Source organism: Callithrix jacchus, chromosome 17 (assembly GCF_049354715.1).
Source record: "Callithrix jacchus isolate 240 chromosome 17, calJac240_pri, whole genome shotgun sequence".
In the NCBI taxonomy this organism is placed as follows: Eukaryota; Metazoa; Chordata; class Mammalia; order Primates; family Cebidae; genus Callithrix; species Callithrix jacchus.
This window is the reverse complement of record NC_133518.1, coordinates 75869418-75894558: the sequence shown is the minus strand read 5'-3', so window position 1 is coordinate 75894558 and position 25141 is coordinate 75869418. Positions and strand designations below refer to the sequence as shown.

The following is a 25141-nucleotide window of genomic DNA, read 5'->3' as shown; positions in this document are numbered from 1 at the left end:
ACTTTGCCACAGCTGCTCCCAAGCCTTCACTTTGCCTCCTGATGCATTGGGTCTTGGGCCCATGACTTTCTGGAGAGAGCTCCTCTGGGGGTTTTGTAGCCCTCAAAAGCAGCAGGGGCACCCCTTAGACCACCTGCCTCAGGCTAGGCTCTGGCCACCTGGATCTGTGGAGGAGGCCAGGCAGAGGATGGCTACGGGAAGATGGGATTCTGCTGGCCTTCTAGCAGGTACTTATTTGTGCCCTGTACTTGCCATCCATTATTTCTGCCAATTCTAAGGATGATTATAGCTCTTGATGGAGGAGCACAGAGAGGCGAAAGTCTTAACAGCAGGAAACTGCAAAGCCAAGATTTAAACAGTCCCTTCACCCCATATCGTGGAGCCAGGAGCTCTAAAGACAGGGAGTAGGTAGAATGCACGCTATCCCCCGGCCAGGCCGGGCTAGGTTTGCATTCCATGCAGGAGGGGCTGGAAAGGGCCAGCCCTGAAGCACACTTGGAGCCTGGTCATCCTGAAAGTTGGCAGTCCTGGGTTGATAATACTCTCTCCCCAGGCCCCCAGAGAGGGTGGTGGTAGAGGGACCAAGGAAAGTGGCTTGAAGCAGGAACTGGCACCAACACTTGGTCTCTCTCCCCTGTCTCCAGTGATCCCAGAAGCTCCATCACCGCATCCACCCGCACACAGACACTGAAGACTGGGCATGGTCAGGAGAGTGACATGCCAGAAACTCCACCATTAAAGAATTGCTCTTTGGAGCATGTATGGGCCTCTGTGCACCCACACTAAGCCTGCCAAATAGCCCTCTGAGTCACCAGGATCTCAGGGCATCTTGCACAGGCAACTGGGAACTGGGTTTTGAGGATGGTAGTTTTGGCACCTGGCCAGGGCTGGCCCACAGACAGCCCTGGGAGTTGAGGGAGAGGGAGTAAAGGCAGAGGGAGCAGAATCCAGCAACTCTGTGACTTGGGACAAAGCCGCTTTTCCTCCTGAGCTCCAGCCCCTCCCCACACGTCAGGTCCTACCACACAGGCTTACCCGCAGCAGGAACCAGCAGAGCACCTCCCGTCCTGTGAGAGCCAGGAGGGGCCCACAGACAGGGGAGGATACTGGGTTTCTCTTTGAGCAGGGTGGGGCCCAGCCGTCATTTCTGGCAGAATCTGATTGCATGTGCCAGCTCTGAGTCAGCAGTGCCCATCCTGCCCAAGAACCCTGGGCTAGAGAGGAGGCTGCAGCTCCTGTGTCTGTGCCAGAGGCCAGAGGTGGGCTTCTGTGAGGTGGGTTTGGAGCATGCAAAGGAACAGCCTGGCTGCAGCCCCCGCATGGAACAGGGTCAGAGGGAGACAAGACTCTCCCAGGTAAATGCCCTGGCTTAGGGCCTGGGGCTGAGTTGGGAGATGACGTGAATACATAGGAATGATGCCTGAGATAGAGCCGTGCCCACTCCTGGTGTCAGAGTTTCATTGTGACACTGCCTAGGAAGAGGAGAGGAACTTGAGAAGACCTGACTTGCTGAGTACAGGGCATGCAGGCCCAGGAGTGTCAGAGGTGCAGGTGGTAGGCTTCAAGGCCTGAGAAGGCTCCCAGAGGACAGAGAAGGGGACCATTCTCCCTTCCCCCTGCCCTGGCCCTCTGTATAGACATCCAAAGTAGGGCCTGCCAGTATGGATTTGTTCATCTCTCAACAAACATGGAGTATGGCCCTGGATGGAAGGGAAAGCAAGGAGGGACCTGACAGCTTGCCCAGGGCATGCTGTTCGTACTGCAGGACAGGATAGGAGCTGAGTGCTGGGAAGGGGTGAGGCCCCGTTCGTGGAGGAGGGCATGCAGAGTGAGGGGACATATAGAGTGGGGGGACATATAGAGTGGGGGAGCATGCAGAGTGGGGGAGCATGCAGAGTGGGGGGGCATGCAGAGTAGGGGGCATGCAGAGTAGGGGGCATGCAGAGTAGGGGGCATGCAGAGTGGGGGTCATGCAGAGTGGGGGGGGTCCAGACTGGGGGGCGTGCCGAGTGGGGCGGCGTGCCGAGTAGGGGGGCATGCAGAGTTGGGGGGCATGCAGAGTTGGGGGGCATGCAGAGTAGGGGGGCATGCTGAGTGGGGGGCATGCAGAGTGGGGGCATGCTGAGTTGGGGGGCATGCTGAGTTGGGGGGCATGCTGAGTAGTGGGGGCATGCAGAGTGGGGGGCATGCAGACTAGGAGGCATGCCGAGTAGGGTCTCTCAAAAGCCGGGAGGTCCTGACCCACTCTTGGCACTCAGAACTAGAAGAATGCCCTCCAGCTGTTTCACTTCCCTTATTCAAGGCCACCCAGGCCCACGAGGGCCCAGCCTCCTCCCGGCAAAGCTGGTCCAGCTAGCTTTGCCACACTTTCACATTGGCCTTATCAGCCCAGGAGGCCTGGGTGGCTTTACTGGGGGGCCCTTTGGGGGCTCTCTGACCCCATGAGCCCAGTTTTCCCAAAGGACTCTCCAAGGGGGTGGTGAGCAACAGGATCCAGGAACCCTCCCAGGGGCTGGGGTGGAGAGGTGTCTGGGCAACTTACAAAGAGGGTTTTCTGGGTCCCAAGAATTGGGGGGGTGGGTCTGCATAGGGACCTTGCCCGGATGGCCCTTTGGGAGGTTACCTGAAGGTACACTGGGGATCCTCCCCCTCGGCTTCATGGATTGCTGGGTTTTGGGATATGAGGGGCTCCGAAGTGAACTTTGTACCTGTTTGCTTCCCCCTTCCTTCCCCCCCACAACACTCCACCAAAGGCTACTCTTAGGGTTAGAAACCTCCCAGAGGGAGGGAAGGGGACCCTCCTGCCGACAAGGTCCAGGTGTTGCTCTCTGAAGACCTCCTAGTCGTGTCCGTGCACCCATTTCGCAGAAGGGAAAGCAAATACAGGAGCAGTGGCTGGAAGCCTGGACGCCGCGTCTCCCCAGCGCAGCAGCCCGCTTGGGCGTCGGACCTTACACGATCCCTTCCCCGGGATGACGCCAGATTCTTTCCAGCATCACCCTGAACCCAGCGAGGCGCCCACAAGCAGGGCGTGGGGCCGGACTGCCCGCGGTAATGACAGGGCCCGCGGCCTGTGGGTGGTGGCGGGGGAGGAAGCTGGGCTGGAGGGATCTGGCTATTTCTGGTCGGGGTGCGCCTGCTCGCCCTGCCGGGGTTGGCCGGTCCGCACGGCCCCCAGCTCTGCCTTCCCTTCAGCGTCCCCTGGAGGGGCGGGGAGAGGCGCGGGTTGGCAGGCCCAGGGGGCGGGGGCGCAGGCTGGCGGGGGCGGGGCGGAGTCCGGGCCCACCCTCGGCCTTCTCCCACCCGATCCACTCGGATCCCCTCACCGCACTCTGCTCGGACCCGGCACCGTCGCCGCTCACGTGAGTCCCGCGGTGTCCCTCCCGCTGCGCCGCCCGTGGGGCATGGACTCGGGCGGGAACTTCCTGACCCTGCACGGTGAGTGCCCGGCCCGCGCCAGCGGGAGACCCTGCCTGGGCGAATGCCTGGAAAGCCGTGCCGGGCCCTGGACCCGGAGCCCCCAGCTCCTTCGGCCGCCTCCACCCCGCCCCGGGCCAGCCTCTCGGCCCCCTCGCCGGGACTCGGAAAATCTCAGCCCACGGCTCCCTGGGTGGGACTGTCGGCACGACCCTGGGCGTTCCCAGGCTTGTCCCAGATCTGGTCCGGGGTCGTGTTGGGGGTGGGAGGGGCGGCACGGGTCTGAAGACTTCCCTTCGCCTCGCGGGCTACCTTGTCCTGGTCGTGAACGTCTGGGTTCCACGGTCCCGCTTGGACAGAGGGGCGGAGGAGGAAGGAAACAGCATCCAAGAACGACCAAATTCTCCTTGCCTCGTCCGGGTTGCCCCCGAGGCTCCCCAAAGCCCTGGCGTGCCTGGACCGCGTCCGGATGTGGCGGAGTGGGGGGTGAGACGGTGGGGCGAGGAGGTGTCCAAGGTTAACCGTGGTCTGGTCGGGCTGTGCAGCCTTAACTGCCCAGCGCAGAAATAGCGATGCTCAGGCTGGGAGAAGCAGCCTGATCCCCTCATCTGCGACTCTCCTGGGGGCGTAGGGCCAGGTCTCAGCCGGAGCTGCCTGCTCCAGCCTTTGTCCGGTGGGGCTTTGTTTCCTCCGATATGAGCCAGCTCTTTGCCCTTTCGCCGTTTCTCCAGCAGCGAGCGGGGAGCCTGGGCTCCCGAATGCAGGTCTGGAGGCCTTCTGGGAGAGGGGAGTTTGGGACAGGTAACTTTGGGCGCCTGTTTGCTCCAGGCCAGGGACGCACCCACTCTTGGCGGGGGCTTGCCCTCCTGCCCCTCCGGATCACTTGCCAGCTCCGCAAACCCTGCTCCTTTCATGCCAGTCGCTGCTTTACTGCATCCCCCTCTCTTTCCTAGTACCTTGGGGTTGGAGACTTTAGTGGCCACCACCTATCCATCTAAACTGTTCATGGACATAATAGATGGGAAAGAGAAGAGCAGAGCCCTCCAGCCTATCTCTTGTTTCCCAGTTGGCCCAGACCTGGTCCTCCTGGCTCAGAGAGACCTTGCTCTGTTCCCAGAGCTGTTGCCTTCATTCCAGTAGCCTAGACTCCTTAAAATCACCTTGTCTAGATGAGTCATGGAGTCCCTGGCCCTTCCAGTACTCCTTTGTCTTTCTTCAGGGCAGAGGTGTCTTCAGTGTGCCTGCCAGGCTAGCAAGATGGGAGGCTGGGCAGCTCAGAGAACACAGTGGAGACCTCTGCTTTCCCTCTGGTGCAGTGTCGTTCCTCAGCTCCTGTTGGAACAGGCTTCATCCTCAGTGTCTGTGCCTTTGTCAGTTTCTCTCCTGAGGTAGCCCTGATATCTTTTCCATGGAGGAAGACACACAGAGGCTCAGTCAGGACCTCTCAGTCCTGTGGCATGGGGTTGGCTGCCCTGGCCCACCCCATTTGAGACCAGCTTCCCAAATGCCTCAGTCCAGCCTTTCCTTAAGGGTTGACGTAAACACTGTGACCCCAAGCTAGTTTCCCTGAGGGCCCTGCCACTTCTAGCTGATCACCCAAAATTACCTACCTTAACTGCCTTCTGACCACACTGCAAACCAGATGGGGAAATAAGAACGTGTCAAGGAGAATCATTGGTGGGAGGGGGTGGTCGCTGTGCTCAGTGCTGTTCCAAGTTGTCTACACTTGCATCAGAGGGTCTGTATCCATTCCACAGTGTGGATGCCCCAGCACTGTGCGTGCTGCAGGCCCACTCTCTCTGGCTTGGGGCTCCATACTCTCTGGAAGGAGCCCAGAGAGGCCTGGGGAGATATAGGGCTCACCTAGATATGAGATGCCCCTCTGTCCTCACCCCAGATGCATGCAGAGGTCGAGTTTACTGGCATCAATTCTGAAAGCAAAGTACCTGAATTCAAGTCTTGGCTTTCTCATCTCAGACGAATTCCTTGACTTCTCTGTCAGTGTCCTCCCCTGTAAAGTGGGGGTAATACCATCTGCCTCATAGGGTTGCTATGAAGATTACATGGCATTTAGGACAGTGCCTGGTACCCAGTGAGCGCTGTGTGCCTGCAGGGTGCCCCCTCGCCAAGTTTCTATGCCCTACGAGCCGCTGTCTAGTTCTTTGGGAGATGATGGGGCATCGTAAGATAGTTACTAGACAGGGAAAATAGGGCCAGAACTAGATTCAGGAGCCGCCCAACTCCTAGGCCCTCTGAAGCCCTTACACTGATGCTACAACCTCCATCCTCCTTCCCTCACTTTACTTCCTCCACTCTTTTTATTCTGGTTGTGCCTGGACTGGCTTCTCCAGCAGGTCCCCTGATGTGCCCAGAAGGACATCACCTTCCAGGGCTCTCCCCTCACTGAACACCGCCCCCTACACACACACGTACACACACACACACACACACACACACACACAAACTTTTCCTATACCCAATCCCTTTTGCCCCCTGGAAGACTTGCTATTTGTAAAAAATAGAAAATAGAGGGGCCTCATCTTGGCCCCAGGAGATCTGGGCTCCAGTCCTAGCTTTGCTTCTATTTACTATGGGCCTGAGAATCATCCATGGGATAGCAATACATGTTTCACAGAGGGTGTGGGGAACATAAACACCAATGGGCATAGGAATTCTAGTTTATGGCAAAAACCAGTCCTCCAAGAGCTGATTCCAGAGTATCTTAGTAAGTTGGGGTGGCCAGCTCCTCACTCACCTATGTTCAAAACCTGTCTGTCCCTGGGTTTCCAGACCCATGCTACACAGGCACACACGGATCTATGTCAGTCTTAACTTTTTGTGTCATAGACCACTTTGGCAGTCAGGTGAAGCCTGTAGACCCCTTCTATGATCATGATTTTTTTATTTTTGACACAGAGTCTCCCAGGCTGGAGTATAGTTCATGCCATCTCTGCTCACCGAAACCTCTACCTCCTTGGTTCAATCGATTGTCCTGCCTCAGCCTCCCAAGTAGCTGGGATTACAGGCACTGCCCACCACACCCAGCTAATTTTTGTATTTTTAGCAGAGACAGGATTTCTCCATGTTGGCCAGGCTGGTCTCAAATTCCTGACCTTAAATGATCTGCCCGCCTTGACCTCCCAGAATGCTGGGATTATAGGCATGAGCCCCTGCGCCCAGCCAGGAGCATGTTTTTAAATGCAGAAAATGAAGTACCTAAGAATTCAAAGGAAGCCAGTTATTTTGAGATGTGATTCTATCCACAGGTTCCTGAGGGGTCTTTGGTCCAGTTAAGAACTCCTGGGCAGTTTCTCCATAACACAGGCTTCCCTTGCACTCTGCTTCCCTCTCCAAAGAATAGCTTTTCTGTGTTCATATTTCAACGAATCTGCCTTGCCCATCTACTAACTAACCTTGCTCATGATTTATTCTCTCTGGTATGACCTTAGGCAGGTTACTCTGCGCTTCAGTTTATTGTTATTACTGCTGTGCTTGTCTGAGCCAATAACTGGCTTTGCCAGTGACGCACCCTCAATGCTGGTGACTGGAGCGGCAGTGAAGCGAACTGGGGGGAACTATTCAGAGGCCGGGAGTAAAAGAGTGAGTCAGGCCTCTGGGTGGTGTCCTGAGCTTGGCACACAGTAGGGGCTCAATAAATAATTGCTGGGTGAATGAAAGGGAGGTTGTCATGTACATGAAAGGATCCACTGTTCCGAGCATATTGGCAGCGAAGTTTTGTGCAAAGTTACAGTCGTTCTCATGTATTCGTGAAAGCCAGCCTGGGTTAATGGGCTCATCTTAAGTTTAGCCTTTTTTCAAGAATTCCGTTTGCATTCGGCACCTTGGGGTCAAACCGAGACAAGGAAACAGGCCCTCCTGAGGCTCACAAATGAGGCAACCGCAAGCTGAGTCGCAATGAATTAGTTGAGCAATCGAAGTAAAATACTTGGGGGGCTGGGTGTCTGGCCCGGGATCGTCCCCGTTCCCTCCTGGCCTCGCCCCACTCAGATCCCCGCTAGACTGCCGCCCACTGGGACTCCCCTCAGTTCTGTCTCCCCAGACTCGGCCCTTCGGTCCTGCGCCAGCCTGCGAGGTGGCGTTAGAATTCGCCCTTACTGCCTGTCGGGCCCTGGCCCTGCCCCCGCGCCACCTCCAAAGTCGAGGGCCCGCCCCTCCCTGCCTGGACACGCCCTTTCAGTGCGGGATCCTCCCAGGCTTGCCTCTTGGGCCCTGGCCCCGCCCCTGGGCTGCTTCCTGGGTGTGGCTTTGCCTCCACGTAGCCTCTGGAGCAGAGGCTCCCGGTCTGAGCTCCGCCTCTGGGCCTGGCTCCGCCTCTGGGCCTGGCCCCTCCCTCGCCCCGCCTTGGCCCTGGCCCCGCCCCTAGTCCGCTTTGTGGTCCCTGGCCTTCGACACAGATTTGCTTCCTGGGTTATGGATTTTTCCCCACTCCGCCTCTACAGGGCCCGGCATCTCCTCGGCCCAGCCTCCTGGGTTCTGGATCCATCCCCTATCCACACCCACACCTTGACGCAGCTCTCGCCCCACCTCTAGGGGGCACTGTTCCCACCCCTCTTGGATGGCCCAGCCTTTTACGGTCTGACTACACCTTCCTTAGTCCAGATTTTCTTCTTGTTCCGCCTCCTGTGTTCTGATTCCCCCCATGCCCCTCACTTCTCGGTTCAGGGGGCATAGGTCCTGCCCCTTGAGGACTAGCTCCCCCTCCTAGGGTCTGACTCCACCCCTCTACAGATTTCCCTCTCGTCCCTCCCCTCCAGAGTGGCCCCTCCTCTCGAACTCTAGCTCCTCCCTCCCATTCCTGGACTCCGCCCCTGCTCCCCTCCAGGGCCACACAGTTCCACCCCCTGGACCGGAGCAGTTGGTGCTGTGAGCATAAAACACTGGAAGCGGCGCTGTCCCGGACCCGGCTCCGCGCAGGCAGGGGCAGGGGCAGAGGAGCACCATGCAGTGCCTGGGGATCCGGAGCCGGAGCCGCTCCAGGGAGCTCTACCTGCAGGAGCAGAGCCTTAAGGTGGCGGCGCTCAATGGACAGAGGCTGGGTAAGGGGCGCAGGGCACTCCGAGATCGGGGAATGGGAAGGCAGCTGGGGCAGGACGCCCACCACTTGTCCCTTCGCTCGGGGCCATTTGCCTTGGAGCCTTTAATTGGACGTGTTTAGTACTTCTGTGAGTGCGTGACCCACTGTGGGGCAGTGTTTGCAGGGGTGAGTACTAGGGTGATTAGTTACCCCTTTTCATGATTTAATTCAGCTCCTCCAAAGCTCTCCATCCCTTGTCACCCGACGCTCTCCTGTTTACAAATATCTGAGGCACCGGGTGTGTGGCCTGGTGTGTTACAGGTATGACTGTATAACCACTGAGGCGATCTGCAAGAGTTTGTGCTCCAGTGTGATCCTGTGCAAAAGTGTGCCTGTATGTGATGGGTGTGATAGTGGTGGTCTAGTATGGGACCCCGTGCCGGCTGAGTAGTTCTGTCACGCCTGTTGTCTGTTGTGGGGCCGCTGTGCAGCGTGTAATGATGATAGTGTGTAGTGTGAAACCAAGTGCGTGACGTTGTGGCACTGAGGGTGGCTGCTTGTAACCCGGTGTGACAGCATATAATCTGTTGTGATAGTTCAACTGAGTGTGACTGTATGACCGATGTGACAGTGGGTGGCCCAGGGTGACGGAGTGGTTCTGTCATTCCATCAAGGTGTGTGTGTTATATGGATTTTCTGATGTTTTTACTCTGTGGCAGTATGTGCCTGCATGGTGGCTGCGTGAAGTTTCATAGCGCTGACCCTGTGGGTAGGCTACCTGCTTCTGAGTCCTGACTCCACCATGCAGCTTCCTTGAGCCTCAGTTTCCGCTTTTGTAAAATGGGAATAATGACAGTGCCTTCCTTGGTTATTGAGAGAATTAAGTACATGTGCTAAGAACAGTATCTTATTTAAATATTGACTACTATTACGGAAGCCTCTATCATCATCATCATCATGTGCTGGCACTATATATTGTGTGCCTAGTCATGACTAAGTGTGACACTGTGCAACTCCCTGCGACAGTGTGTAATTTTGACAGTAACCCTTACTCTTCTTAGCCCAGTGCTGATGGGGGAACAAAAGCAGAGAGAGGTAGTGTGTCACTGTGCGTGGCTCATTGTCTCTCTGAGGTTGTGTGTGTGGTGGTCTAGGCTGTGACTGTGTAGTTGTGTGGCCATATCTGTGTAGCTGTGTACCGCTGTGGGTCCCAGGCGCAGTGTGTCTTCATTATGCATCCTGGCACCTCCCTCAGCTTCCCACTAGCACCTGCAGCACCCTATGTGCCCCAGCACACCACCATCTCACTGTGCACAACTAGCCTGGGCAGGCTGCAAGGTCAACCCAGGCTGAGCTCAAAGGCCCCTCACCACCACCGTCCCACAGGAGGAGAAGCTATTAGGTTGGTGCAAAAGTTATCTCAGTTTTTGCTATTGAAAGTAATAGCAAAAAACGCAATTACTTTTGCACCTACCTAATACTGTGACTGGATTGAGTGGAGCTGGGTGAGGAGGTTCCACAGACTTTCTGGGTGCTAAGGGAACAAGGGTGATGGAGCAGACAGTCTACAAGCTTCAGAAACAGAAGGGCCCCAACTGAGGCTAAAAGATGAGGGCACCTGCCCAGGTTTCCTGGTGATCCAGAAGGCTGTGGCTGTCACCTTTCTGGAATTATCGCCCTGGAACTGATGTCCACCTTCTAGAAGGCATTGCTGGCAGCTGGGGGTTTATCTCTGCCTGACTGTAGACAGGGAAACAGCCTGGCTCCAGGACAGGATGAGCATGTCATCTCTTCATGGTGTTTTCCAGAACAGGAGGGTGGGGCTCAACTTCTACTTCCTGGCTCCCGACTCCATCCCCATCCATGCTGTTGGCAGTGGCTTGCCCTGAAGTGTGCCCAGCTTGTGCAGCAGGTGCTGGCAGAGGGTGAGGAGATGTCCCTCCCAGCTTTAGAAGGACATCAGCCTTAGAAGGGATAGTGGAATTCCCCAGTGGAGGCCAGAGGTGGCCCTGTCCTCTGGCAGCCTGGGAATTCCCTGTCCCTCCTCTGGTCCCAGGGCCCTCAGACACAGCCAGTAGTTGGGAATATTCTGTTGGAGCCCCCTTCTTTTCCGCTGGGACTCCCCTTAGGCTAAGAAGGAGCTGTTCACACTAAGGCAGAACAGCTCTTCAAATGGGTGGACAGATCTGGGATGAAGGACAGATCTGGGGAAAGGCCACATCAGACTGTCACCCCCGAGGAGGTCCGGGGATGCCTCCCCCTTGCTGTTCTTAGCCCAGTGCTGATGGGGGAACAAAAGCAGAGAGAGGAAAGGGAGTTACCTAAAGCCATAGGGTATGGATGTTAGCACTGGCCTCTGCCCTGCCCGGAAGCAGAAGACTGGGGAAGGTTAGAGAGTGTGTGAGTGAGTGAAGCCTGAGGAAGTGTCCAGAGGGTTCTGCAGGCCCTGAAGATATGGGGGCAGGCTCGCTGGGGGAGGGGTATGGATGAAATGGGAGAGGCCATCTGCTGACAGGGATATGGGCTCAGAACAGAAAAGGCCTATGGCTCTGTGAGGGCTTCCCCGCATAGACGTGGGCCCATGCCCCTCAGACTAGACCCTGGAAGCCCCTGAGGCTGCCGCTCTGCTGCAGCAGCAGGACAGAGATTGCTGATGGCCCACGCCATTCTGGGGAGAGAAGTGAAGTGGCTGATTGGCTCTCAATAGAGCTGGCTGCTGGTCTATATCCGTGGCTAGGATGATATACCCATTATAGATCCATCACTATATACATATGCCCTTATAGATGTTTCTATAAATGCACCCATGGGTTACTAAGGGTGAGGGCACCTTTATCAACTCTTATCAGTTGGCAGGACCTGCTGGATGGTGAAGGCTCTGGCGTCCTTTTGGTGCCTCCTGTCTGAGGGCATCACATCTTTGGGAGCCCACACCTCTGAGAGCAGCAAGAGTTGGGCAGGACTGGGGCAAGCAACCAGGGTCCTCTCTGGGCTCTGGGCCAGGCCCTGCTCAGCTTCTGAAAGGGGTGTGCTGTGCCTTAAAGCTGCTGTATCCTGAGGGGCCCCAGACCCTGGGAACTCTGGGGCTGGGGCAGCCAGGGACAGGGCCATCCCAGCAGGCCAAACACAGGCTGCAGTGGACTCACCTGTCTCTTCTTGGAGCAAGGATCAGAGATCCACTCATGTGGGCTCAAGTCAGAGGTGGGGTGACAGCAAGGGTGAGGGTGGCAGAGATGGGCACAAGGGTCCCACAGCAGCCACAGTGTTGACACCAAGAACCCCAACTGCAATGAACTCAGGGCCTGCACAGATCCAGGCACCATCTCATTGAACCCAGAACTTCCCTCTGAGATGGCCGCTGTGACAATCTCCATTTCATACACAGGAAAGCGGAGGCCCAGCAGCATGAAGTCCTCACCCAGGTGACACAGCTGGTCAGGAAGGCATGGGGACCTGGGCACAAATGATTCTGGAGCTGTTGGAGTTGGGACGTTGTTTGGCTCCATGACACTCTGGGATCCGTTTCCATCTGTGTCTATCCCCCTTTTGTCTTCTTGCTTTGCCTAGTCTTTTGATCCCAGCTTCCCTCACTTCACTCAGACCCCTAAGTGTGACCAGGAGGGCTCACCTAATCTTTCAAAACCATCTTTCAGAACATTTCTTAGGGGCCTGGTCCTCTAGGAACCAGGGGTTCTTGAATTAGCTCCCTGCCTTTTGTTCATTCAGCTGTGGGTGGCAGTAAGCATGGCCTTACTGCCATGGGTGGGCAGGCAGCCTGTTTGCATGGTCACCTTAGCTGGCAATCAGGGATGACTTCCTGGAGGAGAGTGGGCTCTGGGAGCAGGTTGGAGCTTGGGTGGAGGAGGAACGAGTAAACAGAGCTGAGGATGAGGCTGGTGAAAAGTGGGCTCTGAGAGGGTCCAGAGGTGGGCACCGCCAGTGTGAGGTCTAGGGCAAGGGAAACTAGTGGAGAAGGTGGCATCTTACCGGCGTTGATCCCCAGGCCTGCAGGATGACAAGGATCTGCAGGCCCTGCTGAAGGGCAGCCAGCTGCTGAAGGTGAAGTCCAGCTCATGGCGGAGAGAGCGCTTCTACAAGTTGCAGGAGGACTGCAAAACCATCTGGCAGGAGTCCCGCAAGGTTATGCGGACCCCAGAGTCCCAGCTGTGTGAGTACCCTGGCGTCACAGGGGAGGGGGCAGAGTGCGGAATCTGGCCAGGGCCAGGCAAGTCTGGAGGTCAGTCACAGATCAAAACCACAGATGGGGAAACTGAGGCTGGCCTGGTGGGGCATAGCTCATTTATACAACCAGGGCGAGCAATGGGGAAACTGAGGCTGGCTGTGGTCGGGGAGCAGAGCCAGTTAAATTACCTGTCGGGAAATTGAAGCCTAGTCTGGGTTGGAGAGGGCAGTCATGGAACGAGGATCACAGCTTTTGAGGGATGGGGACACTTAACCATGACCACAGATAGGACAGCCAGGCTCAGAAGCAGGGAGGGAGCTGGACGGCGTTGCCTGTACTCACAGGCCTCCACCCATGCATTTGTGAGAAGGAGAGAAATTGGGCGGATTAGGACTCCAGGTGTGGTGAAAGCAAAAGCCAGGCCCAAGGTCCAGGCAGATAAGGTACTTCTGGGTTTGAGTGGCCAAGGTGGGAGGTGGGGCTGCAGGAGGCAGCTCCTCCCCGGGACTGGAGCCACAGGACAGGTGTTAGGGCAGAGCAGGACTGGGACACACAGAGGCCACTGTTGGGGAGCCCTTGTGCATCTGAGCGCTTTCTGGAAGCTTCTAAAAAGGCTGAGGAACCCAAGTTCTCAGACCACAATTGGAGAGAGCCTCCTGCAAGGCCTCAGGGAGAAGGTTCTGCTCACTTCTGCCCTTTAAGGGAGAGAATTCCCTAAAGATCCTGTAAAATGAGATGTCTCCCTCTGCACCTTTACTTGGTGGGGACATTTTAGACCGATGCTGTGCGGATGAACAGGGATGGAGATGCTGTGTATGTGGACTGTCCAGCGGGGAGCCACCAGCCACTTGTGACTATTGAGACCTTGAAATGTGGCTAGTGTGACTGCTGAACTGAACTCTTTTTTTTTTTTTTTTTTTAAGGAGGAAGGGAAGCAGGCAGGCAGGCAGGCAGGCAGGCTGAATTGAATTCTTAATCTTATTTAATTGTAACTAATTTATATTTAAATGGCCCCAGGTGGTTAGTGGTTACCCAATTGGACAGCGCATGTAGATCACTGCCACTTGGGTTTCACACAGTCGGGACTCCTGGAGACCCCTTGTCCATTGGCCCGCCCTTGGCTGGGGTGTGGGTGGGGAGACGGGGGCAGGTCTATGGGGAGCGAGACTGGACATGGGTGATGAGGGAAGGTAGGAGGAGGGCGGATCCACCTACCAAGGGTGCCCCAGGAGGGTGCCTTTCACCTGGGAAGGGTCTGCCAGGCCTCAGGCCACTGGACAGGACCCTGAGAAGGTATGGTCTACCAGCCTGTGGCCTGTGCAGGGGCGGAAGGAAAGTCAGGACGAGAGCAGGGTCAGGTGCAGAGAGCCGGCTGGGTCCTTGGGGCTGTGAGCTATGGAAGGTTTCTGAGCAGGGCAGGGTCTGAGGGGTCGGGGCTCTAGAACATTCTGAGAACAGCACATGGAACCCCAGCTCCACTGGCTGCCACACAGTACAGGAGTGACCGCCTGACTTTTCTCTGTCTGTGGCGCCAAACGGGCTCCTTCATGGGCCTCCTGCCCTGATATGGGGTTTCCTGTTAGATGCTGGTGGGCGGGGCACAGTGAGAACGTGGATCTTACACTCTGAGCCCTGGGGGTGCCTGGGAGCCCACCTACGTACCCATACGTATGCATGGCTCCCAGTGCGCGCCTAGCTCTTAGGAAGCGTGAGGGGGAGATAGAGGAGTGGGAGACCCAGGCCTTTCCTGCAGGAATGTTTCGGCTGGCAAGAGGAGGCCCTTGTGCTGGACGGCTGTGAGCAGATGGGCAGTGTGAGCCAAGGTGCAGGGTGAGGAGGCGGCTGAGGGGCTGCAGGACCAGGTGTGGGGTGAGGAGGAGGCTGAGGGGCTGCAGGGGCAGGTGCGGGGTGAGGAGGCGGCTGAGGGGCTGCAGGGGCCAGGTGTGCACAGGTGCAGAGCAAGGCCTTAAGGGCCTTTCTGCCCGTCAGATGCCTGAGATGCTGAGCCGGGGCCGGGGCCTCGTGCTGAGCCTGCCTTGTTGGCTGCCTCCCTTCTCTGGGTGAGCAGTGAGACCAGTGTCTTCAATTGCTCTTTACCCTCCGGGAAACAGAGGCCAGGTGAGGGAGGCCTGGAATAGCCTCCCCTTCTGCCCTTTTTTTTTTTTTGGCTCTGCTGCCTGCCTTTTAAGGGTCCCCCAATCCTGCCACTGCTACCCACCCCCATAACTCTGGTTCCCAGAGGCCAAAGTGTTATCAGCAGTGAAGGCATCTGGACTTTCTCTCTGGTGCGGGTGAGAGCGCTGGCATGGGGGGTTCCATGGCTCAGGCTTCCTGTTTTTATTTCTGACCCGGGCAGCTGCAGCTGTACCCTGTGTGGGGCCATGTGGGTCACCAGGGGCTGCAAGCAGGGGGATTAAGCAGTGCTGTTCTCTGTCCTCCAGATGGCCCTGGCTCATGTGTCCCACTCTGGCCCAGGCTGGCACATGCGACACATGCATGTGGGCCCTGCAGGTGGCTAGGAGGCCCCTGGGCACTCAGGGTGGGTGGGCACAGGGAGGGACAGGTGGATTTGAGCTAGAACTGTCCAGGAGCCAGAACAGATGGATGAGGATGGGCAGGAGGGGGTATGGCAGGGGCAGAGCCTGGTCCTGCTGCTGGATGCCACAGCATGAGCCCGGCTGGAGGTACTGGCTCCTGGGCAGGCCACGAAGGGCACATTGGAAGTGATAGGCGGGGCCTGGCATCTTCCTGAAGCTTGAAGGCTGGGTTGTGAGGAGAGGGCCCCCCCCTTGGCTCCTAAGGGCAGAACGATGTACTCTTTCAGAGCCCTGCAGGGCACCCTCCCGTTTGCCTCTTGGGGCTGGGGAAGGCAGAAGCTTCCTGTACCCGCTGCTAAGGGGCTCCCTGAAGTCAGGACACACACAGCTGCACACAGGGCAGGACCCTGTCTCCCTCCCAGGCAGGGCTTCTCCCTCTATCTTTGGCCCTCTGCCCATAGACCCCAGGGCAGGGGCTAACTCAGGGTGGTCACAGTCTCTTGAATGTTTGGAAGGGGGTCCTGGTGGCTCTGTGGCTTTGTGGGGGCAGGACAGACCCAAAGTCCAGTGCAGTCAGAAGGGTGTGTGGCCTTCCCTGTCATGGGCCCCACACTCCAGAGTGATCTCTGCATCTCTCGAGCCCTGCCCTGCCCCAGCCCTCTCCCTGGGGCCCTGTACCCCCCATCACCAAGACAGCAGGCCTGGGGTCCCAGGTGCCCTTTCCACCCTAAAATCTGTCTGTCTCTTACTCTCTGTCTCTCCCTGTGTCTCATGCTCTGCCTCCCCCAGTTTCTGTCTTCCTCTCCCCTATTTGTCCCCCGTTGTCTGACCTCCTGCCCTCTCCCGTCCCTCTGGACTCAAGGCCTGAGCTCTGGCCCTGGCTCTGTGTCTCCCAGCTGTAACCCTTTCCACGGTGGCCTTGGTCATGTCAGGGTCAGGGATTGACCTCACAGCGTTCTCTCTCTCCTCCACCGTTCCACCCTCGCAGTCTCCATCGAGGACATTCAGGAGGTGCGAATGGGGCACCGCACAGAGGGTCTGGAGAAGTTCGCCCGTGACGTGCCCGAGGACCGCTGCTTCTCCATTGTCTTCAAGGACCAGCGCAATACACTAGACCTCATCGCGCCATCACCAGCGGACGCCCAGCACTGGGTGCTGGGGCTGCGCAAGATCATCCACCACTCGGGCTCCATGGACCAGCGGCAGAAGCTGCAGCAGTATCCTTCTGGTGGCAGCGGGTCCAGGCCTGGCTTGTGGTTATCCCAAGGCAACCTGGGTAGGAAGGCGGTTTGGTTACTTTGGGCTGCCGTAACAAAATACCATCAACTGGTGGCTTAAACAACAGAAATCAATTTTCTCACGGTGTGGAGGCTGAAAGTCCAAGGTCAGGGTGCCAGCGTGGTCGGAGCCTGCTGAGGGCTGTCTCCTTTCTGAGCGTCTTCTTGGTGTGTCCTTGCACGGTGGGGGGACACAGAGAGAGAGCAGGTTCTCTGCCGTCTCTTCTTGTAAGGGCTCTAATCCTATCGCGACGGCCTCACCCTCATGAACTCATCTAAACCAAATTATCCAAAGCCTCACCTCCAGATAGCATCACACTGGGAGTCAGAGCTCCAACATAGAAATTTTGGCGGATTGGCGAGGGGTATGCAGTTTGGTGGGGAAGCGGGGACGGTGCACGAAGCCCTCTTTGGTCTAGTCTGACCCTGGTGCCAACAGCTCTGCTGCTCTCTGATACACCCTGTGTCCCCCTCTGTCCCCAGCATGGAGTTGGGAGTCTGGGGAGCCTGACAGAGCAGCCTGCTGCAATGGGAGACCAGTCTTGGGATTTTAATCATTTTTTTATCACCCCCCCCCCCCCCCGCCTTAATCATGTTTTCTGGAGTTACTACACGATTTCCCTCTGGGAGTTGGGAGGCCATGGTGCCTTCCTGTACCATTCTTTGGGGAGTGATCAGGTACCCCGGGTCTGGTGTGTAGGCCAGCCTGTGGGCTTAAAACAAATTAACTTCAACCTTTAGTTACACAGTGGCACCCTGGCATGTGATCCAGCATGGTCAGGCTTCTGGCATGGACAGATTAGGGTGGAGCCAGCTCGCTTCGTTTTTTATGGGAGCTTTATTGAGGTAGAATTCACATACCCTATGATTAACCCATTTAAAGTGTGGAACCTTTAAATTCAGGGCTTTTTAGTATATTCAGAGTCGGGCAGCCATCACTGCAATCAGTTTTCGTGCATTTCCATCACCCCAGAAAGAAACCCTGTACCCCTAGCAGTCCCTCCCCACCTCACCTCGACCCCCAGCCCCAGCCATCTGGCTTGTCTATTTCCTGCCTCTGGACCCTTGCCTGCTCTGGGCATGTCACAGAAACGGAATCACAGTCTTCTGTGACTGGCTTCTTTCATTTAGCATGACGTTTATGTGTTCATTCGTGTCCCAGCCTGTCACTTCTTCATTCCTTCGAATTGTCCAGTAATAGTCTGGGACAGCCCACGTTTTACTTATCGCCTCACCAGGTGGTGGACATTTAGATTGCTTCCGCTTTTGGGCTTCGATGAAGAATGCTGGTATTAACCTTCCTGTGTAAGTTTTGGTGTGTATATGTGTTTTCATTTCTCTTGGAGTAGAACTGCTGGGTCACATGGTAACTATGTTTAACCTTTTGAGAAACTGCCAAACTGTTTTCCCAACAGGCTACACCAATTTACACTCCCACTAGCAGTCAATGAGGGTTTCAGTTTTCTATGTCCTTGACGACATGACATCTGTCCTTTTGATTATAGACACCCTTGTGGGTATGAAGTGGTATCTTATTGTGATTTTGATTTGCACTTCCCTAATGATTAATGATATTGAGCATTTTTTTCATGTACGTGTATGTATCTTCTTTGGAGAAATATCTATTCAGGTCCTTTGCCCATTTTTTTGGATCATTTGTCTTTTTATTATTGAGTTGTAAGAGCTCTTTATATATTCTAGATACAAGTCTTTTATGAGATTTATGCTTGCAAATAATTTGTCCGTTCTGTGCGGCGTCTCCTCCTTGATGGGTCTTTTTTTAGGCTAGAAAAGCGAAACAGTGAGAGTGAAGAAGCAACAAAGAAATCTGGAGCCAATTGTGAACGATTAGTTGTAAACATCCTGCACTCAGACCAGCCTCTTGATATTCTTTGAAGCACAAAATTTTTTTATTTTGATGAAGCATAATTCATATACTTCTTTAATGTTGTGTTTTGGCATCATAGCCAGGAAGGCGTTGCCTAATCCGCAGGGCTGGGGTTCCAGCAGGGAGCCCCTGCGCTTGGCCTGAATTCTTAGTTTTACTCTGGGGTCTGTATGTCTGTTCACCACTACCACATGTTTCGGTTTCTGTAACTTTGTAGTAATTTTGAAATCAGGAAGTGTGAGTTCTCGAAATTTGTTTTTTTGTTTTTTGTTTTTTCCAATATTGCTTTAGCTATTCTGGGTCCCTTGAATTTCTATATGAATTTTAGGATTAGCTTGTCAATTTCTGCAAAGAAGCCAGCAGAGTTTTGGTAGGGACTGTACTGGATGTGGAGATCAATTTGGAGCGTCTTTCCAGTTTCATGACGGCACGTTTCTGACCCGTGAGCACGCAGTGTCTTTCCATTCATCTTCGTTCTTTTTCAACAGTGCCTTATGGTTTTCCAGGTTTCATACTTAAACAATTTCTTTAAAAGCATTTTATTCACTTTGCTGCTCCTGTAAATGGAATTGTTTTCTTAATTTCACTTTCAAATTTTTCAATTCTGGTGTATATCCACTCCTTAGGGGACCCATTTGGAGCCCTGTGAATTTCCTTTTCTGTGTGTTTTTGAGCATGTGAAAGACTTTTGAGTGTTACTTCTCAATGCCACATCTGCCTTATTGTGAGCTTTTTAAAAAGCTCATTTTTGTCATAGCCACACCTTTGGCAGAGTGTTGACCTTGGACAGTCTCATGCCCTCTGCAGGGTCCCGCTGCCCAGACCTTAAGATAATAGAGCCATTCCACCTGCTGAATAGCCTTTAGCACACGAATCTTGTGCTTGGCTCGACCATTCTGAACTTGATTTTTTTTTCACCTGGCTTTCTGTCATAATTATTCTTTTCCACTTATATATCCATATGTATAAAATTTGGAAAACATATATACATTGCAATGAAGTTATAAAAGTCCACCTCTTCCAGAAGCTTCTGATATTTGCATTTTCCTTCTAATATTTTTTCTGCAATTTATTTGTGTGTTTTTTTGAGACAGGGTCTTGCTCTCTTGCCCAGGCTTGAGTATAGTGGCATGATTACGGCTCACTGCAGCCTCAAACAATCTTCCCTCCTCAGTCTCCTGAGTAGCTGCAACTACAGGTGCATGCTACTATGCCTCGCTAATTTTTTTTTTAATTGCATTTTAGGTTTTGGGGTACATGTGAAGAACATGCAAGATAGTTGCATAGGTACACACGTGGCAGTGTGATTTGCTGCCTTCCTCCCCTTCACCTATATCTGGCATTTCTCCCCATGCTATCTCTCCCCAACTCCCCACCCCCCGCTGTCCCGCCCTTATTCCCCCCAACAGACCCCAGTGTGTAGTGCTCCCCTCCCTGTGTCCATGTGTTCTCATTGTTCAACACCCACCTATGAATGAGAATATGCGGTGTTTCATTTTTTGTTCTTGTGTCACTTTGCGGAGAATGATGGTCTCCAGGTTCATCCATGTCCCTACAAAGGACACGAACTCATCGTTTTGATGGCTGCATAATATTCCATGGTGTATATGTGCCACATTTTCCCAGTCCAGTCTATCATCGATGGGCATTTGGGTTGGTTCCAGGTCTTTGCTATTGTAAACAGTGCTGCAGTGAACATTCATGTGCATGTGTCCTTATAGTAGAACGATTTATAGTCCTTTGGATATATACCCAGTAATGGGATTGCTGGGTCAAATGGAATTTCTATTTCTAAGGCCTTGAGGAATCGCCACACTGTCTTCCACAATGGTTGAACTAATTTACACTCCCACCAACAGTGTAAAAGTGTTCCTTTTTCTCCACATCCTCTCCAGCATCTGTTGTCTCCAGATTTTTTAATGATCGCCATTCTAACTGGCGTGAGATGGTATCTCAATGTGGTTTTGATTTGCATCTCTCTAATGACCAGTGATGATGAGCATTTTTTCATATGTTTGTTGGCCTCATGTATGTCTTCTTTTGTAAAGTGTCTGTTCATATCCTTTGCCCAATTTAGAATGGGCTTGTTTGTTTTGCTCTTGAAAATCTGTTTTAGCTCTTTGTAAATTCTGGATATCAGCCCTTTGTCCAATGGATAAACTGCAAAAATTTTTTTCCCATTCTGTTGGTTGCCGATTCACTCTAATGACTGTTTCTTTTGCTGTGCAGAAGCTGTGGAGTTTGATTAGGTCCCATTTGTCTATTTTGGCTTTTGTTGCCAATGCTTTTGGTGTTTTGGTCATGAAGTCCTTGCCTACTTCTATGTCCTGAATGGTTTTGCCTAGATTTTCTTCTAGGATTTTTATAGTATTAGGTCTTATGTTTAAGTCTTTGATCCATCTGGAGTTAATTCTAGTGTAAGGTGTCAGGAAGGGGTCCAGTTTCTGCTTTCTGCATATAGCTAGCCAGTTTTTTCAACACCATTTATTAAACAGGGAATCCTTTCCCCATTGCTTGTTTTTGTCAGGTTTGTCAAAGATCAGATGGCTATATATGTGTGGTGTTATTTCTGAGGCCTCTTCTGTTCCATTGGTCTATATCTCTGTTTTGGTACCAGTACCATGCTGTTTTGATTACTGTAGCCATGTAGTATAGTTTGAAGTCCATTAGTGTGATGCCTCCTGCTGTGTTCTTTTTGCTTAGAATTGACTTGGCTATGCGGGCTCTCTTTTAGTTCCATAGGAAGTTTAAGGTGGTTTTTTCCAGTTCTGTGAAGAAGGTCATTGGTAGCTTGATGGGGATAGCATTGAATCTATAAATTACTTTGGGCAGTATGGCCATTTTCACAATATTGATTCTTCCTAACCATGAACATGGAATGTTTCTCCATCTGTTTGTGTCCTCTCTTATTTCGTTGAGCGGTGGTTTGTAGTTCTCCTTGAAGAGGTCCTTTACATTCCTTGTTAGTTGTATTCCTAGGTATTTTATTCTTTTTGTAGCAATTGTGAAAGGTAGTTCATTCTTGATTTGGCTCTATTTAAGTCTGTTATTGGTGTATAGGAATGCTTGTGATTTTTGCACATTGATTTTGTATCCTGAGACCTTGCTGAAGTTGCTTATCAGTTTCAGGAGATTTTGGGCTGAGACAATGGGATCTTCTAGATGTACAATCATGTCTGCAAATAGAGACAATTTGGCTTCCTCCTTTCCTATTTGAATACCCTTTATTTCTTTTACTTGCCTGATTGCTCTGGCTAGAATTTACAGTACTATATTGAATAGGAGTGGTAAAAGAGGGCATCCTTGTCTAGTGCCAGATTTCAAAGGGAATGCTTCCAGTTTCTACCCATTTAGTATGATATTGACTGTTGGTTTGTCGTAAATAGCTTTTATTATTTTGAGATACGTTCCATCAATACCGAGTTTATTGAGGGTTTTTAGCATAAAGGGCTGTTTAATTTTGTCAAAGGCCTTCTCTGCGTCAATTGAGATAATCATGTTGTTTTTGTCTTTGGTTCTGTTTATGTGGTGAATTACATTTATAGACTTGAGTATATTGAACCAGCCTTGCATCCCCGGGATGAAGCCTACTTGATCATGATGGATAAGCTTTTGATGTGCTGTTGCAATCTGCTTGCCAGTATTTTATTGAAGATTTTTGCGTCTATGTTCATCATGGATATTGGCCTGAAGTTTTCTTGTTGAGTCTCTGCTGGGCTTTGGTATCAGGATGATGTTGGTCTCATAAAATTATTTAGGAGGGATTCCCTCTTTTTGGATTATTTGGAATAGTTTCAGAAGGAATGGTACCAGCTCCTCTTTGTGTGTCTGGTAGAGTTCGGCTGTGAACCCATCTGGACCTGGGCTTTTTTTGTGTGGTAGGCTTTTAATTGCTGCCTCGACTTCAGATCTTGTTATTGGTCTGTTCAGGGTTTCAACTTCTTCCTGGTTTAGGCTCGGGAGGAGGCAAGTGTTCAGGAATTTATTCATTTCTTCCAGGTTTACTAGTTTATGTGCAGAGACTTGTTTGTAAGACTCTCTGATGATGGTTTGAATTTCTGTGGAATCTGTGGTGATATCCACTTAATCATTTTTTATTGCATCTATTTGGTTATTCTCTCTTTTCTTTTTTAATAATCTGGCTAGTGGTCTATTTTTTTGATCTTTTCAAAAAACCAGCTCCTGGATTTATTGATTTTTGGAAGGGTTTTTCGTGTCTCTATCTCCTTCAGTTCTGTTCTGATCTTAGTTATTTCTTGTCGTCTGCTAGGTTTTGAGTTTTTTTGATCTTGCTCCTCTAGCTCTTTCAATTTTTACGTTAGAGTGTCAATTTTGGATCTATCCTTGCTTCTCATATGGGCATATATTGCTATATATTTTCCTCTAGAGACTGCTTTAAATGTGTCCCAGAGATTCTGGTATGTTGTTTCTTCGTTCTTGTTGATTTCGAAGAACTTCTTTATTTCTGCTTTCATTTCATTGTTTATTCAGTCAACATTCAAGAGCCAGTTGTTCAGTTTCCACGAAGCTGTGCGGTTCTGAGTTAGTTTCTGAATTCTGAGTTCTAACTTGATTGCACTGTGGTCTGAGAGACTGTTTGTTATGATTTCAGTTGTTTTGCATTTGCTGAGGAGTGATTTACTTCCAATTATGTGGTCAGTTTTAGAGGAGGTGTGATGTGGTGCTGAGAAGAATGTATATTCTGTGGATTTGGGATGGAGAGTTCTGTAAATGTCTATCAGGTTTGCTTGTTCCAGGTCTGAGTTCAAGTCCTGGATATCCTTGTTAATTTTCTGTCTGGTTGATCTAATATTGACAATGGGGTGTTAAAGTCTCCCACTATTATTGTGTGGGTGTCTAAGTCTCTTTGTAAGTCATTAAGAACTTGCCTTATATATCTGGGTGCTCCTGTATTGGGTGCATATATATTTAGGATTGTTAGCTCTTCTTGTTGCATTGATCCTTTTACCATTATGTAATGTTCTTCTTTGTCTCTTTTGATCTTTGTTGCTTTAAAGTCTATTTTATCAGAGATGAGAATTGCAACTCCTGCTTTTTTTTTTTTTGCTCTCCATTTGCTTGATAAATCTTCCTCCATCCCTTTATTTTGAGCCTTTGTGTATCCTTGCATGTGAGATGGATTTCCTGGATACAGCACACCGATGGGTTTTGGGTTTTTATCCAATTTGCCAGTCTGTGTCTTTTGATTGTGGCATTTAGCCCATTTACATTTAGAGTTAATATTGTTATGTGTGAATTTGATACTGCCATTTTGATGCTAGCTGGCTGTTTGCCCATTAGTTGATGCAGATTCTTCATTTTGTTTATGCTCTTTACCATTTGGTATGTTTTTGGAGTGGCTGGTACTCATTTTCCTTTCTATGTGTAGTGCCTCTTTCAGGAGCTCTTGTAAAGCAGGCCTGGTGGTGACAAAATCTCTGAATACTTTCTTGTTCGCAAAGGATTTTATTTTTCCTTCACTTATGAAGCTTAGTTTGGCTGGATATGAAATTCCAGGTTGAAAGTTCTTTTCTTTAAGGATGTTGAATATCAGCCCCCACTCTCTTCTGGGTTGTAGGGTTTCTGCCGAGGGATCTGCTGTGAGTCTGATGGGCTTCCCTTTGTTGGTAACCCAACGTTTTTCTCTGGCTGCCCTTAGCATTTTCTCCTTCATTTCAACCCTGGTGAATCTGACGATTATGTGCCTTGGGGTTGCTTTTCTTGAGGAATATATTTGTGGTGGTCTCTGTATTTCCTGGACTTGAATATTGGCCTGCCTTGCTAGATTGGGGAAGTTTTCCTGGATAATATACTGAAGAGTATTTTCCAGCTTGGATTCATTCTCTTTGTCACATTCAGGTATACCTATCAAACGTAGATTAGGTATTTTCACATAGTCGCATATTTCTTGGAGGCTTTGTTCATTCCTTTTTATGCTTTTTCCTCTAATCTTGCCTTTTTGTTTTATTTCATTAAGTTGATCTTTGACCTCTGATATCCTTTCTTCTGCTTGGTCAATTCGGCTGTTGAAACTTGTGCATGCTTTGCGAAGTTCTTGTGTTGTGTTTTTCAGCTCCATCAATTCACTCATATTCCTCTCTAAGTTGTCCATTCTCATTAGCAATTTCATCAAATCTTTTTTCAAGGTTCTTAGTTTCTTTGCATTGGGTTAGAACATGTTCTTTTAACTCGCAGAAGTTTCTCATTACCCACTTTCTGAAGTCTGATTCTGTCATTTCATCACACTCATTCTCCATCTAGCATTGTTCCCTTGCTGGTGAGGAGTTGTGATCCCTTGTAGGAGGAGAGGTGTTCTGGTTTTGGGTGTTTTCCTCCTTTTTGTGCTGGTTTCTTCCCATCTTTGTGGATTCATCCACCTGTCATCTTTGTAGTTGCTGATTTTTCAGATTGGGTCTCTGAGTGGACGTCCAGTTGATGATGAAGTTATTTCTGTTTCTTATTTTTTCTTCTAACAGTCTTGCCCCTCTGCTATAGGACTGCTGAGGTCCACTCCAGGCTCTGCTTACCTGGGGATCACCTGCAGCAGCTGCAGAACAGTAAGGGTTGCTACCGGTTTCTTTGTCTGCTATCTTTGTTCCAGATTGATGCCTGCAAAATGTCAGTCTGATCAGTCCTTTGTGATGTGACTCTTTGCATATATGGGGGTCAGGGAGCTGCTTAAGGAGACAGTCTATCCTTTATAGGAGCTCAAGTGCTGAGCTGTGAGCTCCATTGTTCAGAGCTGCTGGGCAGGTACATTTAAGTCTACTGAAGCAGAACTCATAAACCCCCTTTTTTCCCCCA

General features: G+C 51.7%; 1 protein-coding gene across 13 annotated transcripts in view; it reads left to right on the top strand.

Annotated features, from left to right (window-relative positions):
- PLCD1 (phospholipase C delta 1) overlaps positions 1-25141 on the top strand; it is a 45478-nt gene that overhangs the window by 13892 nt on the left and 6445 nt on the right. For 3 of the 13 annotated variants that reach the window (XR_008477558.2, XM_035278510.3, XM_035278507.3), the window contains exons 1-3: positions 8287-8474; positions 12456-12620; positions 16161-16389. Coding sequence is in view for 12 of the 13 variants with exons in the window: in XM_035278510.3 (XP_035134401.2) it covers positions 8378-8474; positions 12456-12620; positions 16161-16389 (491 nt within the window). In the remaining variant the exon portion in view is untranslated. Of the gene's footprint in view, positions 1-2365; positions 3052-3290; positions 3439-8286; positions 8475-12455; positions 12621-14388; positions 14466-16160; positions 16390-25141 lie in introns of those variants that run through there. The other 10 variants (XM_078354651.1, XM_078354650.1, XM_035278511.3 and 7 more) reach the window with 7 other exon arrangements.